Source organism: Numenius arquata, chromosome Z, assembly GCF_964106895.1.
Source record: "Numenius arquata chromosome Z, bNumArq3.hap1.1, whole genome shotgun sequence".
Lineage (NCBI taxonomy): Eukaryota > Metazoa > Chordata > Aves > Charadriiformes > Scolopacidae > Numenius > Numenius arquata.
In genome coordinates, this window is record NC_133616.1 from 474250 (window position 1) to 491716 (window position 17467).

Sequence of the window (17467 nt, forward strand, 5' to 3'; positions counted from 1 at the left end):
AAATTTGCTGTGCTTGATTATGTCTCCAGTGATCTCAGAGGGATGATGATCCTGGGTGTTTCCGGCAGCCACTCAGATTGATTCCCAGCATCCGCAAACCGTGCCAGATGGTGACAGGGACCAGGATGGAGAAACGCAACCTGTGCCGTGACGGCATGCGGAGGTGCTGCTGGGGATAAATCCAGGTCTGTGGATGTCTGCTCCCAGCCAGGAAACGCTGTTCCTCCCAGCAGGTGAAGGAAATCTCCTCATAAATGATGGACCGTAAACACCATGTGCGCCTCCTGGTATGCCATGTGCAGCCCTATGGCAGAGCTCTCCCACTGCACCCTGGCAGAGGCGGAGTTTGGGAAAGAACAGCCTCTTCTTTCCATCTCTTAGAGACCCCTAGCTCTGGGGAGACCCCCCCCTGCAGTGCTGCCTCCAGCTCTGGGGGCACCAACATCAGAAGGGCATGGACCTGTTGGTCACACACACAAAGATGCTGTGAGGACAGGCTCAGAGAGTTGGGGTTCTCCAGCCTGGAGAAGGCTCCGGGGAGACGTTGGAGCCCCTTCCAGTCCCTAAAGGGGCTCCAGGAAAGCTGGGGAGGGACTTTGATCAGGGAGGGGAGCCATAGGATGAGGGGGAAGGGTTTTAAACTGAAAAAGGGGAGATTTAGGTTAGGTATCAGGAAGAAATTCTTTGCTGTGAGGGTGGTGAGAGCCTGGCCCAGGTTGCCCAGAGAAGCTGTGGCTGCCCCATCCCTGGAGGGGTTCAAGGCCAGGTTGGAGGGGGCTTGGAGCAACCTGGTCTGGTGGGAGGTGTCCAGGGGTGGGACTGGGTGGTCTTTCAGGTCCCTTTAAACCCAAACCATTCCATGATTCAAAATGTATGTCCATTTCCTCCGCCACCAACAAAGGCCACGTCCTTCCCTTTCCAGACGGGGTAAACTCCCTCCCCAAAAGTTCTCCAGACGAGGGGGGGGACGGAGGACGACACTAACCCGAGTGACAGGGTTTAAAAACAGGTTTTTAAATCTTTGCCTTTTTTAAGGATATTGCGGTCTTTTCTTCGGTTCGCGGGGCAGCTCGACCCCTCATTCCCGAGCTCCTGTGGTGAGGAGCTGGAGGGGGGGGGGGGGCGCGGCCTGAGGGTCTCCCGGCTCGGCCCCCGTGGCCTCCGCCGCCGCCCACCGGCACCGCCCTCGCTGCCGTACGGCAGCGAGGGCGGTGCCGGTGGGCGGCGGCGGAGGCCACGGGGGCGGTGGCGGCCGAGGGGCGGTAGCGGTCGAGGGGCGGCGGCGGTACCGTCTGAGGGAATGCAGGCGGCCGCCGCCAAGATGGCCGCCGCCGCCGCGGGTGCCGCCGCCGTCGCCGCCGGGCGGGCGCGTCAGCGTGAGTCTGTGGGCGCCGCCGGGCGGGAACGGGGGTGCTGAGGAGGGGAGGCGGTGTGTTTGTGTGTGCGATGAGGAGGGGAAAGAGCTGAGGGCTACCGGCTTCCCCGCCGGGGGTGGGGGCTGTGAGGGCGACGGGACGGCGTTACACAACGGTGCCTTTGCGTAACGCTGCCCGGGGGGAGCCGGGGCCTCCCCGCCGCGGGGCCGGGTCCCCTCGCCGCAGAGACCCTCGTTAAGCCCGGCTTAATTACGGGGAAGGCTGGTGGTGTCTTCTCCTCTGAGGGCTGTGAGGAATTGAGAGGCTTCTGAGAGAAATTTGCTCTTTGCGTGCTGTCAAGCTCCGGTTTTCATTGTTTGGTTGGCTTTGTTTTTTGGTTTTGGTTTTTTTTTTTTTTTCTCTCTCAGGACTTTAGTTTTAAGCGAGGCGCCTTGGCTTTTTAGAACGTGTTTGTGTGAAAAATCGCCCTTTCTTTAACGGTTCAGGGGTTGCGTTTTCCAAGGTGAGGCCGGGCAGGTGAGGAGGTGTGAGTAGTGAACAGAGCTGCGGCTCGCTTCCACGCCCCTCCGGGTCCTTCCAGTCCTCCCGGTTGGAAGGGACCTTTCAGATCATCCAGTCCAACCACCAACCCAACGCTGCCCAAGCCCACCACTGACCCATGTCCCTCAGCACCACGTCTGCCCGGCTTTTAAATCCCTCCAGGGATGGTGACTCCACCACTGTCCTGGGCAGCCTCTGCCAAGGCTTCACAACCCTTTCTGTGAAGATATTTTTTCCTAATATCCATCCGAAACCTCCCCTGGTGCTAGTTGAGGCTGTTTCCTCTTGTCCTGATGTCTTTCTCGCTCTCTGTAAATACAATATATAGTTAAAGTATAACTGTAGTCACTGTAACACTGTAGAGGGGGAGCCACCTGCCGAGGGGACCCCAAGAGCCATGGGAGTGCGGGCACTCCCCCGACACCAGCTGTAGTTGAGCCGTGGCTCCAGAGGCTGCCACGATAATCCCACTTGTAAAACTTGTAGAAGAACACTTTTATCAATCTTCCATCAAGCTAGAAGCATCGTTGTTGCACCTCTTCTGCGTTCTGCGTCGTGTGCTTTATGGTGCAGATAGAAATGGGCCCCAGACCTCACCTTAAGTAAAACAAATGCTTTCCAGTATTTATTTACAGCGCAGAAGGGTCAATACAGCCATTGAAACTTCTCTTTTTGTTGTTCTCTGTAATTAACACATAGTGTCAGCGCTTCAAAAAGTAATAACCCAAGAACTGGAAGAAGAAATCTAACCGTTCTGTGATTCTATGATTTGAATTGAGTCTTTCAGGCATCAGCGATGCTTGAATTGAAGTTCTTTAGTTTTCAGCCTTTTATATCGCTGCAGACACAGGCATCCCCAACTACACACACTTAATCCCGAGTAAGAAGCTGGATTTGCAAGATGCTTTTCACTGTCATTGATTTCAGCAGGTTTTGAGGGCGTTCAGCATCTGTTGGGGATGTTATTAGGGACCTGTGAACCGTAAGATGCTCTTCGCAGCGGGTGGATCGGCTGCTGAGGAGGTCTGTGCTATTGGGGCTCAATTGCTGCTGGAACTCCTGCCGTCTGACGAGGGAAGTGTCGCACCAAACCATTGCTGCAGAGCCGGGGATGCAGAATCTAACAATTTTTCTTTTCGTCTTGGGCAATTCACACTATTGTTGCACTGAAAAATATCGTGTAATGACTATGAACTCCTACGGAAAACAAAGCGTGCTTTTGAGAAAGCAGACTGCAGCCAGCATGTGGGAAGTAAAGTACCCTTTTTTTTGGCTGATGCTGAAATCCAGGAATAATAGAAGTCGCCTCGCTGGGTAGTGAGAAAGAAGGCTGCCTGCGTCCCTGGGTAAATGGATTCTGAAGCTGCTGCTCAGGGTACCCGGCGCAGGGTCAAGCTAAGGAGTTGTGCGCTTAGGGCTCGCAGGTGCTGACCTACACGGCTGAAGTTTGCTGGGGACACTAAGTTAACAAATGGCTAACCTACTTTGTGGAGGCGGTGTAGAAATACTTTGATTTTTTAGAGTTAGCGTGAGGAGTTCGGTAACTCAACATACTTCCTTCCCTAGCCTGTCAGCCCTGCGGAGTTTCTCTAGTGTTCTCACCGGTTATTTTGGACTTATGATTGGAGCTTAAAGATTAGTGAGGCTTTTGTTTGGGTTTAGGTTGCTCCCTGGTATCTGAAAAGCTGTTAGTATACAGAGTGTTTAAAGAGAGCCAGGAGCTTGCAACTCCACAACTTTCTTTGATTCCAGGGGCTGAAGCTTAAAGGGAGAAAACGCCAAGCAGCACGATACTGCCCAGAGTGTTTCTGTAGCTGTTGGGGGATTAGTGCCTGTCTGGTGAAGAGGCCCCTCAGCCCGGTGCGAGGTTATCGATGTGCTGTTATCTTTCTTCCAGTTGTAAAAAGCAGCAGTCAGCTGTGGGTGCCGGTACGATGGAGAGGCCAGGCAACTGCAGCCGCAGTGACGGAAAGCACAAAACCTCAAATTCAGCCCGAAGGGCGGTAAGTGCGGGCTGAGGGGTGGGTGTGCCCTGCTGCCTCTGCCCTCTGTCTCTCTCTGATACGGTGTGCTGCTTTGCTCCCGCAGCAAAGCTGCTTGGGCAGTAAAACGTGGCGCTCGCAGGGTGTGATCTAGTTTTTTTGTGCATGTGTAATTGCTTTTATCTGGCTGGCTGCATTCACCGAGCCTCTTGTTTTCACAGTTCTGTGGGACAAGGATGGCCTGCCTTGTTGTCTGCAGCGTGGCCCACAGTATGGCCTGAGGCAGCGCAGCAGTGATAGAACAAACTGTAGGGTATTACTGTTATTTGAGGTTCTGTTTCCCGCGTCCTGGGTTTTATTCAGGGTCTCCTGACAGATGTTCCAGGAGGAGGGGAATGGAAACTGAGGTCCCAATCCATCAGGGCAGGCCTAGGCTCCTCTGTGCCCCTCTGGAGGGCTTTGGCTTTAACAAGAGGAGGGCAAAGCTCCCCGTGCAACCTCGGCTCTGTCCACTCAGGAGGCAAGAGATGCTGGTCACTGGGCTCCTTCGGGCAGGGGAAATGATTCCATGGGGAAATGCAGCTCTTGGGTGAGAGTTGTGATCAGCAGCTGCTTCTGTAAAGGCTGATATCACCATCTGCTCCCCTCTGCTGTGCTGGGAAGGACGTTATCCTTGGAACAGTGTGCTGGGCCTGCGCCTGGATAGAAAACCTGTTGTGGGGAAAAAAAACCCTTGGAGCAACCCGAAGAAAATCAACGCTCTGCTTATTTTATGTGTAGAACAGCTCTTTGCTGCTTTCACTGCTGCGGGAGATGAGATATGTCTGCAAAGTAATGAAGACAAAGTCCTGTGTGGGTAGCTCATCTGTTTTCTGTGGAAGCTGTTGATTGCTTGGAATTTTGTGTTGGAATCTACAGCTGGTGTTCAGCTGAGATAGTTCCTTAGACCCTATTTTATAACCTCCCTTACGACCTTCAGCAGCGAGAGAATTTCCTTAGTATATTTCCAGTTAAACTGCGCTGCAAAGCGATTACTTTTTTAAAAACAGATCATGTAAATCCATGTTCTCTGGCTATTCGTGCTTGTAGTTTATATCTTCACATAAGCAGGATGAGCTTCTACATAGGATGCTGCTTTTGCAAAAGACATGCTATAGGATAAACTGATTGTTTTGTAATAATAACAACAAAAAAAAAGCAGTAGGTCAGTAGGATTTGACATGTCTCTTGCTTCCATAGGAAACCTAAAACAGGAATCCTGATGTTAAACATGGGAGGCCCAGAACGGCTGGATGATGTGCATGATTTCTTGCTTCGTCTCTTCCTGGACAGAGATTTAATGACGCTTCCAGCTCAAAAGTGAGAAACTGTGAACTTCTGTGTTACAGTCAGTGTTGGGTGTTGCTGTCTTAGCTGTGGGCTTGAACATTTAACTTCTGTATATATCAGCATTTCTTAAGACTCTTTCCTTTTGGGACCAGTCAGTGCAAGAAACGGTGTTATAATTCTTTGGAAATAGGCACGCCCAAATCATTCCCTTCTAATTGCAAATTGTGGTTTCCTGTCACATAGTAAGTTTGGGAAAGGTGATGGAATATAACATTAAACAAACAGTGCAATGCTGGTTTGCATTTGGGGAGATTGCTGTGGAAAGCACACTGCAGTGGAGAGATTTGGGGACAGGGTGGTGATTTGGGTTATGATGTTAATACGTGTACCTTTTGAATGCTTTAGTAAATTGGCACCATTCATTGCCAAACGCCGCACCCCGAAGATCCAGGAGCAGTACAGCAGGATCGGAGGTGGATCACCAATCAAGAAGTGGACGGCAGTGCAGGGAGAAGGCATGGTGAAACTGCTGGACAGCATGTCTCCTCACACCGGTACTTCTTTACTCTGCTCTGCTTGTTAAAAGTTGCTTTTGCTTCATGTATTGAAAGTATACACTTGTAAAGAAGCTTTTCATTCTCCAGTTGTATTGTGAGTGTGAACAGTGTTCTCAGTCCTTGTAGGAAATCATGACAAAGATATTGCAGAAGTTCTTACTTGTTAGAAACTAAGCCTATGCAAATATATTTTTGTGCCATGGTGACTTCTGTGGCTGCGTTGGAGAATGGCTTTGATTTTGGGGAGTACTGTCAGCACTCATTCAGCCTGTGGTATCACAGTGTAGCACCAAAAGCCAACAACCAAACATTGACCCACTTCTCAGACCGGATCCAGTATGTGCTGTCATCCAGCTGCCACCTCTCTCTGTGCCCAAGGTAACTAGCGTAAAAGCCGCTCTGGGCAAGTCCGCCCTTAGATGCTGTTGGCATCTTTCATCATGAGTAACAGGAAGTTACATCAGGAAGTCGGGTCTGCTCCCTCTTTCACTGAGAGAGAGTAGGACTTGGAGAGAAAGTGATACAGTTCATCCTCAGATCGTTATCAAAGATGGGGGAGTCACCCTCTACAGGTACACTTCACCACTTTGATTATGGGAAAAAATCTTGATGACTCTGATGGACAAGGTATCTTATTTTCAGATGGCTGAAGCTGGGTGACAGGAGGCTTCACTGGTGTGTACAACTGTGAGGTGTCACACCTTGCCCTGTAAGTCCTTGAGCTTGAAGAAGTCTGCACTGAAGACAAGTGGTTGAGCCTTAGATGATAGGAAAGGGGAATGTATTTCATGTAAGCGAATCAGGCAGGCATGGGAGAAGGGTGTTCAGAGTGGCATTCTCCCTGGCGTAAATGAGGCGGAGATCCGTGACCAGTGGCAGTATAATCTCATGTAATTCTCCTGTCTTTTATGAGGAGGTGGAGCGGGAGAGTGACGATGCTCTCAGGCTGCGCGTGTGTGTGCACGCACAGGGTGAAACCCGCCTGTCGATGCAGGGTTTCCTGGCTGTTCGTGTTCTGCATGCTGGTGCTATTGAGTTTCACAGGGGGGTGGGATCTCCTGCTGTAAATGCACGGGCACCTTCTCCTGGCTGCTCCTTGTACCTGACTGCAGGATGGCATCGTTCGGCGGCCACACGCTTGTAGAGCCAGCAGTGAGGGCTCGGAGCGCGGTGCAGCCTTCCCTGCTCCTGCTGCCTCCTTCAAGTGCCCTTCCCTGCTCAGGGCCAGCTCGGCCAGGCTGCTGTGCAGGGAGTGTCTGGTATGGAACAGTCCTGGGGCCAGAACTTAACGCTGTAAAACCTTTTGTATTTGCCTCTGTTATGCCAGCCTGAGCCTAAAGAATAGGTGGCTTCGTGGGAGTCTGACTGTTCTCCAAAGCTGTGGGTGTCTCATTCCTCTGAAATGTCCCTCTGCAATTATTGCTTGGATTTTATCAGAGCTTTTAGAACTTTGTCTGAATCTCTAACTATTAATCATGGATAAAAGAACTAATGCCAATTAGGCCTGGTTTCAGGACTGAACGGGAGGTTGGTGTGCAGAAAAGACAAGGTTTTGTAGCTGGACGGTGCAGGGCTGGTTGAGTGGAAGCAGTGAGCTCCACCCGAGGACATGAGCAGGAGATAAGGCCTAACGGTTTGCCTTGGGTGGAAGGAGATACTGTCTTTGCCAGCTCTTCCTTGATGATAAGAAAACTTGAGAGGTGAACACAAGCTCCCTCCCCTTTCTCTGGATCACAGAATCTCTCTGAACCTTGCTTCCTGACATTAAAACCATGACGCTAATAAACATGAGTGGCAGCGCTAGAAGATAAACTTCCACATTCACGTGGCAGCTCAAGAGTGATGGTCATCTTCTATGTCTTGCCTCTCATGGGACAGACAAAAAAAAGCAGTGAATCGCCACTCTTTTGACAAAAGCCAGGAGAAACAGTAGCGTGATGTTTGGTCTGTCTGCAATGACCTATCTCGAGGTCACCTTTGTTCCAGTAAGGTATTTCTCTGAGTTACGCTTTTTGGTTTTGAAGCGGCAGACTGTCTTTGTGAGCAGAAGGAATTAAGGAGATCACTAAGCTGCCCGCTGAATTCCTCACTGATGTGTTCGCTACAGATAATACTTCTCAGCCTGCCACTCCAAGAGGAACACTAAACATTTTCACTGGAAAACCTGCTGGAGTAAGAGAAGACAAGGAGGCGAGCTCTCTATTCTCTTCAGCTCAGCAGCTCTACAATGTGTGGTGCTGCAAGTCGTCTTCTCCCTTCAGGTTCCGCGACCTTTGCTGCTGTGGTGCTGCTGTGTCAGGGAATCCCCTCCATGTTTGACAATACACCCTATTTGATTCCTAGCTATTTTGTAATTCTTTGTGGCACCTGCTTCAGACTTGGGTAGAAAAGGGCGAGAGGTAGAAGGTTGGTAAAAGGCTCTGGAAGGTGAAAAGTAATGCTCTTGGAAGGCTAGAACCAAATTTATTTCATTCGTTCATTGTGGAATGTGTCACTGATACCTTCATTCGGGTCATGTTTGATCCTCTTTTCCACAGATGCTGCTCTCATTCCAGCTGTGGTCGCTGCGAGTATAGTTGAAGCCTGAACCCAAAACTGCACGGGGCTGCAGATCCAAGGCAGTGGTGTTTTAGCAGCTGCAGCCCCTGAAGGGTCAGGCTTGCAACAGGTTCTGAAGATAAGCTTAGGAAGTTTATCTGCTTTTCTCAGTGCACCACTCCCACTTGCTTTTGTTTGGTGACAGCTTTTGGTGAAGTCGTGCCCGCCTCTGTGCAGTTCTTACACCTGATAAGTGATTTAGAGACCTCCTTTTTTACCTAACAGTAGCTGCAGCTTTAAAAATTGCAGGTGCTAACCATTGCTAAGAGCTGAATTGAGTGCTGACCACTTCCTTAAGCCTTTGGAGTAACCTCGCAGCGATACAGAGTTGCTTCAGAACAGTTCGATGCGCTTCCAGCTGAGCTACGCATTTGGGAATAGCACAAGTAGTGCTTTGGGAGCGCTGAGCCCTGTTAGTGGGTCACTCACAGGTTGTGGTTGTAAGTTTTCACGCACACGGCAAAGATAGAAATGCTTTGCACGCTCGTTTTACCTTGGTCCGGACTTTTGGGGCGTAGGGTTTATAGTCGCTGTGTATTTGCAGTTGGTGAAGAGCTCTCGTTAGACAGTATCAGTAACCACCTGTGAAGTTCCCTCCTGGGTAAAGGTATCGATGTGCTGCTTTGCAGACTTGTGGTGTACTTTTTACATGTTACGCTTCAGCAATGGGACTAATATGAAGGTTTTCCCCAGTATGTCCTTTTCCCAGGTTAAACTCCTACTGTCTTTGCTCTGGTTAGTCAGACTTTTGTTTTTAATGCCATTTAAAAATGTTAATGAGGTTACTGGCTCCTGAAGTTGGGTCATTATTTGCTGCTGCTCCCAGCTGGGAGCTCTCTGGCCTCCTGCAGAAAACTGGGGCTGACTGAACCTGTTTTCTGAATCCCGTATAAGTGTTTGGAGTGGAGACCAAGCACGGGACATCTGGTTCCTTCAGAAACCTCTTAAATGTTATTTCAGAGCTAGTGACCCAGAAACCCTGAAAAAGAAACTTGGCTTTTGTTCCTCTAAGAACCTCTGTCCTCTACTCGAGGAAAAAAAAAAAAGCAAAATAAAACAAGAAACCTGCCCTCCCTCCCTGCCCCTAACCAAACCACAACCCCCAGACCTTGAAGCCAACACCCAAAAGATGAGAGATGAAAAATGGAAAAACCTGAAATGACCTTGGAGACAATAATAAAAGTGTTTAAAGGCATGAAGATTTCTATGAAAAACACCCAGAAAGCAGAATGAAAGAACTTGTGACCCATACTCAGTACCACCAATTCCTGCCCCAAACAACAGTCCCAGTCCTCGGGGGTTTATGTGCAAAGGGAGCAGACTCACCAGGGTGGGGGAAAGCATAGTCTCTGGTGAGAATGGTGACCAGAGCAGTTGCATCAAACGATGGTTAAAAACGAGGGATAAAATTATCTGATTTTCGTGAAATGCCTTATAGGCAGCTAATGTCTGTAAGGCGCAGGGCCTTCTCCTGTTTGAAGCTGATTCCTGCAGAGCAGAATATCTCAGTGCTGGCACACAAAATTGCAGCCCAATTATATTTGAAAGTTTAGGTAAATAAAATTACCTGGAATGTGCAAACTGCTTAAGCAATGCGTTTCCTTTTGTATGGCAGAATGAAGAAAACCTTGTCTTTCCTCAGGTTTTGACATTTTAATTACATTGGTGTATTTAAAACATCTGCCTTCCGATTTCAGTAAGCGAGTTGAGCTGTGCTGTTAGGAAGCCTGTGGCGCGCCTGTAGCTGTGATCCGTGTTAGGGCACAGCAGTGTTCGTTTAGCATCTTGTAGGGACACTATTTTTACCAATACATCCTTTAAAGCAGAACTTGCCCAGTGAAAGGCCAGAGCTCTGTACAGTCTGGAAACCACGCCTCAGCTAAACTAAGGAAAAGCAGAAGAGAGGTGCCCCCCGCAGAAGCAGACAACGGTATAAATCACCTTTAAATTCTAATAACAGCAAAGTGAATTACCAGAAAAACAGTTGGCTAAAGAAAGCTGTGTTTATACGACAGTAGTTTAGAAAAGCAGCCAGAAAATGATCAACAAGTTTATTTCAGCAGTTTCAGTCTGTCTGATTCTGTGCTTTGCACTTATTAATGACGTGTCATTGAGAGTCCTTGTTCTTTTCCTGTGCTTTGGCTGGCAGCGCCTCACAAATACTACATTGGCTTCCGGTACGTCCACCCTCTGACAGAGGAAGCAATCGAAGAGATGGAGAAGGACGGCATTGAAAGGGCTATCGCTTTCACGCAGTACCCGCAGTACAGTTGCTCTACCACAGGTGAGTCCCTGTGCAGGAGCAGGGCCCGGCTCCCTGAGCCCTGGGAGCCCACGGAGTGTCGCTGCCAGCCCTCCTGTCTGCTCACAGTGCCCCTTCCCCTGACGTCATTGCCAGCTCCAGACACTCTGTGTTTACTGAAGCTCTGAATTTTAGGTAGACACTTTTAAACTAAGGATAGCTTTATGCGACCATTGTTATTGTGGGACAACAGAAACTGAAGGCTCAGGAGCACGACCGAGTAAGCTTTCATAATGGAAACAAGAGCAATAATTGTTCTCCAGCCAAAAAATGGTTTAGCAAATTGTTCGTGGCTTGCACACTGTATGAACTTTGATATAATTGGTATATTGTATGAACTTTGATTTAATTGTCCCCATTTGAGGCTCTCAGTTCTGATTTATGGTTGCATATTAAATAAGTAGAATTGAAAAATATTATAATACCTTGCTACAAAACTCTTTTCACCTGACAAGTTGCTAATGTCTTGGCTGAGCTTATGTTCTTAATTCTCTGCATTTCAGGAAGCAGTTTAAATGCCATTTATCGCTACTATAATAAAAAAGGGGAGAAGCCAAAGATGAAGTGGAGTATAATTGACCGATGGCCCACACATCCCCTTCTTATTCAGGTATGGATTTGTATGAGAGTCTTTGAAATTAGCAGTCAGAATGAGGGGGGCGAACCCAGCAGGTCTCGTATGTTATCACATTGGCATTCCCTGGGGTTTTCTTAGACTGGTTGATGTAGGAGAAACTTGGTATCTTTGAATGAAGAACTAGGTAAATACAGATATTTACTGAGTTTCCTTTTTAGATATGTCTGCTACCAGTAAAAACACAGTACACTGTTAGGCAACAGAAACATTCTGAGGAAACACTTCACTTAGATCAGGTCTTAGCTTCTAACAAAGCTTACAAGATACTTAGCTATAGAATGTGCTAAAAGAAGAAGGAACGATTCAGTTTGAGGGTACATTTTAGTCCTGGCAATGAAATGTGTCTTGTCTACTATGTATGAAACTCCAGGAGAAGGATGGTTATTTCATGCCAGATGTTTTGGCATGATAACATGTGTAAGTGACCACCATGCACATCTTGTTTTAAAAGCGTGCTCATATTATCCTGACAGTGTTTGCTGGAAGGGACCTCTAGAGGTCCTGAGTCCAGATTCCTGCCCAGAGCAGGTCTATGGTTGATGCACATCCAGATCAGGTTAGTTTGGGTTCTCACCCAGCAGCAAAGAGGTAATTCCAGGCACAGCACTGGCTGTGGCAGAAGCAATTAAAGGAAACCTTGCTCTTTCCTTTACAGCATCTTAAAACAATTGGGATGATCAAAACTTCATGGGAGCCTGTTGGGACTGGGCACTGTGTGATGATATATACTTAACGAGTATGTAACACGTGCTGGCTCTCCCTTTTGCCCCACACATACCGAAAGGGGAATTTTGAAGTTCTTAAGGCAACCTGGAACATGGAAGCCGCCTGTCCCGGGCTGTTTGAAAGCACATAATGCCTCTCAGTGGATCTCACTCAGGGCTTTGCTTTTTTATTCTGAACAGTGCTTCACCGATCACATACAGAAGGAACTGAACATGTTTCCACCCGACAAAAGGAAAGACGTCGTCATCCTCTTCTCGGCTCACTCCCTGCCCATGTCTGTGAGTTATGTCAGGTCCTTTCTGACACCGTTAGACCCGCGTCACGCTGGCTGGGCTGATAGGAAGGGTGTGCGGCTCGCTCAGCCGTGGGGTAGGGCCACAGCTCTGGAAGTGCCGGGCAAATACAGGTCTGTGCTGTTGGCCACCATTGAAGATGGGGCTCTGGGTTATGTGTGGGCTCCCTATGGCTGCTTTCATGGCTCATGAACGTGCCAGCTCAAACCTGGATGGGAAGGGAAGGGAAAATTTGGTTATTTTCTCACCTCTAGAAAGCTGTAATCGTGCTTTCCATGAAGGAATGAAAGTAAAACGGTAAACAACTCGATTCTCTGTCATACAAAAAGGCAGTGCTGTTACTGTAACATAACCATATCTATGCACGATGATGCAATAATTTATCCTTTATCATGGGAAGGAGGAGGAGTAGATGTTCTAGTAAAGCAGCTTCATGATGGGCAAGAATGCGGTTTTTCTTCCCTGTTTCGCATGAGCAAGGCACTTGATCTGGCCCATCCCTGGGGCAGCCGCATCACGCGCAGCGTGGTCACCTTCCCCAGTCTTTAGGTGATCTTTACCCAAACATGTTCCCTGGAAGAAAAAGGTCTGGTGTTTCTGTGTTGAAGGTAGTGAACCGCGGTGATCCGTACCCTCAGGAAGTGGGAGCCACTGTCCAGAGAGTCATGGAGAAGCTGAACTACTCCAACCCTTACAGGCTGGTGTGGCAGTCCAAGGTACGTGCTTAGGGAAGCTGCAGAGCCACCTGCCACTGCAAAGCTCTTCAGCTGATGGACTTCAGGATCTTGCAGCTTCAGAAGATCAGAACCGCAGCGCCTTTTCCCCATTTTCAGCAAGTATTTCTGCTAGAACAGAATCGCCATCTTTTACTCAAATTCAGTCTTTCCGGATACTCTGTCCACAGTTTCTTGCCTTTTTTGTATATTGCATCATTTTAAAGTAGGTTTTTGATGTGTCCGTTAGAAAACCTGTGATCTCATAACATCTAGTTATGAGATATGGGTAGCAAAGGGATTAGGACAGTTTGCTACAGAATGGTAACTTTAAAAGGCAGGAAACCCCTGTGCAGTAGTGGCCAGGGTTTTATTGAACTGAAAACAGGAGAACTTGATTTAGATTTTCATTTATTTTAATGAGAGTCTCATTTAGGCCAGTCCAGGTTCCGTTTCTTTGGGATTTAAATGACGGGACAGTATGTCTTCATGAAAAAAAATTAATGGAGAAAGCGAGAGGTACGATCAAAAGCAGGAAAATACAAATAAATGGCTCCATCTCAAACATAGTCTGGCCTGTGTGGTCCTGCTTAAGAAAACGTGGGTGTTCTTTGGAAGAGGTTTATCTTCTTTATTTCCCTCCCCCTTCTCTTCCAGGTTGGACCGATGCCTTGGCTTGGGCCGCAGACAGATGAGACCATTAAAGGACTGTGCCAAAGAGGGAAGAAGAACATGTTGTTGGTCCCAATAGCATTTACAAGTGACCACATTGAAACGCTTTATGAACTGGATATTGAGTACTCCCAAGTTTTAGCGAATGAGGTGAATGTTTTCTGGTTTTTATATATGTTTGAATAGTGGTGCTCTGAAATTACTTTTCCTGTTTTGAAATTTGCTTTGTAGTTGCTTTTTTGAAATATGTAAATTTTATTTTTCTGTAAATTGAAAATTACTCTGAAGTGGCTTAGTTCTGATTGATTTTTAGCAACACAAAACAGGTGGGATTTTGTCTTTCTAGATTTAAATCTTTAAGCCACTCCTATCCTTACTAAAAAGAATCATTTAATTTGTGACAGCAAAGTGAAATTTTGCATCATAGTTATTTTTTCCTGTATTGAAAAAACTTGATGTTACATTCAGTTCTGTCATTCTGGGGCAACTTCTGAACGAAGTAGGAAGGAGGATTTTGAAGGCTAAGTAGTAAAGGAGCTGGCAGATTTAACTTCTTTTCTCCTTATTTTTGATTCAGTGTGGAGTTGAAAATATCAGAAGAGCCGAATCTCTTAATGGAAATCCACTGTTCTCCAAGGTACCTACCTGTTGCAATAGTTGTAAAAGTTTGCAGTTGTGTGTTTCCTACTGGATTATGGATGTCTTCTTGTTGTTTTAAAGTATTTTGAGTTTAAGGGCAAAAATGGGAACCCCTGTACTTAATCTGTATGCCACAAGGAGTTTTCTTTTACTATAGTTTGTGGTGGTTGTTTTTTAAAAATAAAATTCAGAAGAAAAAAAGAACAGTTTTATATGCATTTGTAGTAATCGTTTCATGAAATATTTGTCTTAAGATACTGTGCCAATGCAGCTTTAAAGCAGGATTTTCCCCTGAAGTAAAGGAGGGTGGTGCTTAAAAGTGTAGTCTGATGGATACACAGTTTCTCAATCCCACCAGTCAGCCTGACACACGTTAAGGCATTTTTTTATTTTATGTAGATAGGTTTGTTCACTTTTGTTTTTCACTTAACTGTCTTTCAGGCCCTGGCAGACCTGGTCTGTTCCCATATCCAGTCCAACGAGGTCTGCTCCAGGCAGTTAACCCTCTGCTGCCCGCTCTGCATCAATCCTGTCTGCAGGAAGACAAAAGCCTTCTTCACTGACCAGCAGCTGTGACACCCCAGGTTCTGCAGGAGAATTGCCCTGGGGAAGCAGCGCGAAGGAAAGACACCACTTCACCAAACTCTCCCCGCTGTTAACACACCTACGGGCTGGTAGTCTGGGATGTTAACCTCATGGTAGTGAGGAGAGCTTGACTTTTTTGTTTGTTTGTTTTATTTTTTTCTTACGTTTTCTTTGTTTGAGAAGAGTTTGCAGAAAGTAGGAAAATAAGGCGTTTATGCTGCGAGATGTGAAAAGATCTCGTTGCATCTGATTCTGATTGGACGTAGCGTGAGCCTGTAATACGCACTGAAAAACTTAAAAATTTCTACAAATGAGCTTCTGTTTGCTATGCAGGGATTTTTTGGTATGCAGTTTTGTCATGAGTGCATTAATTTCAAATTTCCAGGACAAGTGTATGATTGTTTTGTTTATGCTTAAGGTACAGTATAACCAGGATAGTCACTGACGGTCTCTGAGAGTGATTTTTCAGATGGCTTTGAAGATCAAGTGACTTCCAATGCTTTTTAAATATTGTGTGTATTTTTTTTTAGAACGTAAAGATAAGGCTTTGTTTTGTTTTGTTTTTTTTTTTTCCTCCTGCCAGAAACTTCCGGTGAAAGCTTAGCTGGGATAGTAGAACGCACAAGACTTGTTTACATTTTCTAGAAAAAAGACTCTTGTTATCTGCAGGAAAAGCCTCTGCATTTGAAGATCATAAAATGAGAGGAATAAGCCTGTTTGGGTGATGCTGAAGAGCGTGCTTAGTTGGAACAAACTGCGGGCGTTTCAAATCCAGCAGCTATCAGCAGCGTGTATGGAAACATGTTGGTTTCTGTTTTAAGCACAATGGCTTTTTAAAATTTTTATTAAAAAGGGCTTTCTCTGTTTGGTTAGGTAAATTTTGGAAGCCAGGCTTGCTCTCCAGAGGTTTATAGATTTGCTTTGTGCTTCTACTGTGCCGCAGCACTGTGGTTTTTGTGGGATACCTACGGAGTTCTGTAGGTAGGATTGATCTAGCTTAATTGCTGCTGTTATTTAGAACCGAGATGGTTAAGTCAGAAGTGATTTACATAGCAGATGCCCGGGAGCGGGCCACCAGCCCTGTGCTCACACAGGCCTTTGCCAACAGCCCGGTTTCCTCTGTTAGACTTCTGATGCTGATGGAGGGCCGGGAGCATGCACTCGTAACCCAGCTAAACAACTTGCTCCTTCTGGCAGGCGTTTGGGAGCCTCAGGACTGCTGAATGCACTCCCAAGCAGCGGCAGTTTTGTAGAGTGAAAACCCTTTTGAGGGCAGTATTCCCTCGCTGTTGGCGCCAGGACCGGTGTCCGGGTTAGTCTTGGGATAGGAGGGGCCTTTCCCACAAGGGTGGTCACCACAGAGCGAGCCCGAGCTCGGCAGTTGGAGCAGCTGAGGGCAGAAGTGCCGCAGCACCTCAGTCAGTGGTCCCCTCGCCCGGGGACCTCTCCTCTGGGTGGGACGGAGGAGGAGCAAAGCTGTGACAGTGATGCATGGGACTGAGCCATCCGTCTGTCAGTCTGGCTCTCAGCTTCATGGGTATCAATGTTTACTTTAACGTCATTAGCACTGAAATGCCAGTACTTTGGCAATGCAGGTTGTTTTCTGTCATTGGCGACTCAGCTAATGGTGATGTTTGAGAAGCAGATGCCGCGCCGCTCAGACAGTTTTATTTGCTGATGGAATTATGAGCCATGAGCTGTTTGAGCCTCTGATCTTTCAAGGACAGGGCTATTTAAAAAGAAGACAGGCCTCTGTTGGTGTAGCAGGGGTTTGTCTTGTTCTATTTTATGTTGAAAGAATTAAACTAAAGAAATGAATGGATGCTGTGTCGGTCAGCCAGCGGGCCCAGTACTGCCATGAAGCCATGCATGGCAAATGCACAGCCTCGCTAGGGCCTGTGGGCTAACGCCTCTCCAGAGTTGGTTGCCGTGTCTCCACTGCCATACTGCAGCTTCCCAGTGTGATCATGGTGGGACAGACTGCAGCTCCTCCAGAGCCAGAGCCTCCGACGTTACTGCTGCCCCTCGTTGCTTTAGCAGAAAGAAGTCTTCCTCGACCCTTCTAACCGGTGCCTGTGTCGGTGGCAGAGAGCCAGCGGCTGGCACTGCTCTTCTCCCATTCTTGCTCCCCTCCTGGTCTCTGCTTGCTGCCGTGGCAGGAATAAGGACCGCAAAGCTGATGCCTGCCCTCGCTCAGGGGCAGTAGGTGGCTATCATATGCCTATGAAAAAGCTTTGGATCAATGTCAATAGAGTAAAAATGTCTGCAATACGTGTGGGAAGGGAACACTGGCCTTGTCTCTCGTTGGACAAAGAACTTCTTTCCTCTGTTCCCGTTTCTCTGCTTGACACTTAGGGGTCAGCGGAAAACAGCCTGTTTGTAGAATCTTTCTACTGATACCTCTTTCCTACCGGCTGAAGGGCGTGTTGACCTTCGAATCCAGGATGTGACCAGCACGTTTAGAAGTGTGGCTGGAGCTGGCAACTGAAGGTTAACTTTATGTGAGCGTCGTGATGCT

At 47.5% G+C, this 17467-nt stretch overlaps 1 protein-coding gene across 4 annotated transcripts; it reads left to right on the forward strand.

The window, feature by feature from the left end:
• The first annotated feature begins 1300 nt into the window (after positions 1 to 1300).
• LOC141477352 (ferrochelatase, mitochondrial) lies at positions 1301 to 14940 on the forward strand. Of its 4 annotated transcripts, none has more exons than XM_074166494.1 (11): positions 1301 to 1376; positions 3814 to 3919; positions 5138 to 5257; positions 5633 to 5781; positions 10532 to 10666; positions 11188 to 11294; positions 12227 to 12325; positions 12949 to 13056; positions 13711 to 13875; positions 14303 to 14362; positions 14806 to 14940. In XM_074166494.1, exons 1-11 carry the CDS (start codon positions 1301 to 1303, stop codon positions 14938 to 14940), a joined length of 1260 nt encoding a protein of 419 aa, XP_074022595.1. The 4 variants fall into 4 exon arrangements, with proteins under 4 accessions (XP_074022595.1, XP_074022596.1, XP_074022597.1 ...); XM_074166495.1 differs by having other exon boundaries at positions 1322 to 1370; XM_074166496.1 differs by lacking the exons at positions 1301 to 1376; positions 14303 to 14362 and having other exon boundaries at positions 3900 to 3919.
• The last annotated feature ends 2527 nt before the right edge of the window (positions 14941 to 17467 follow it).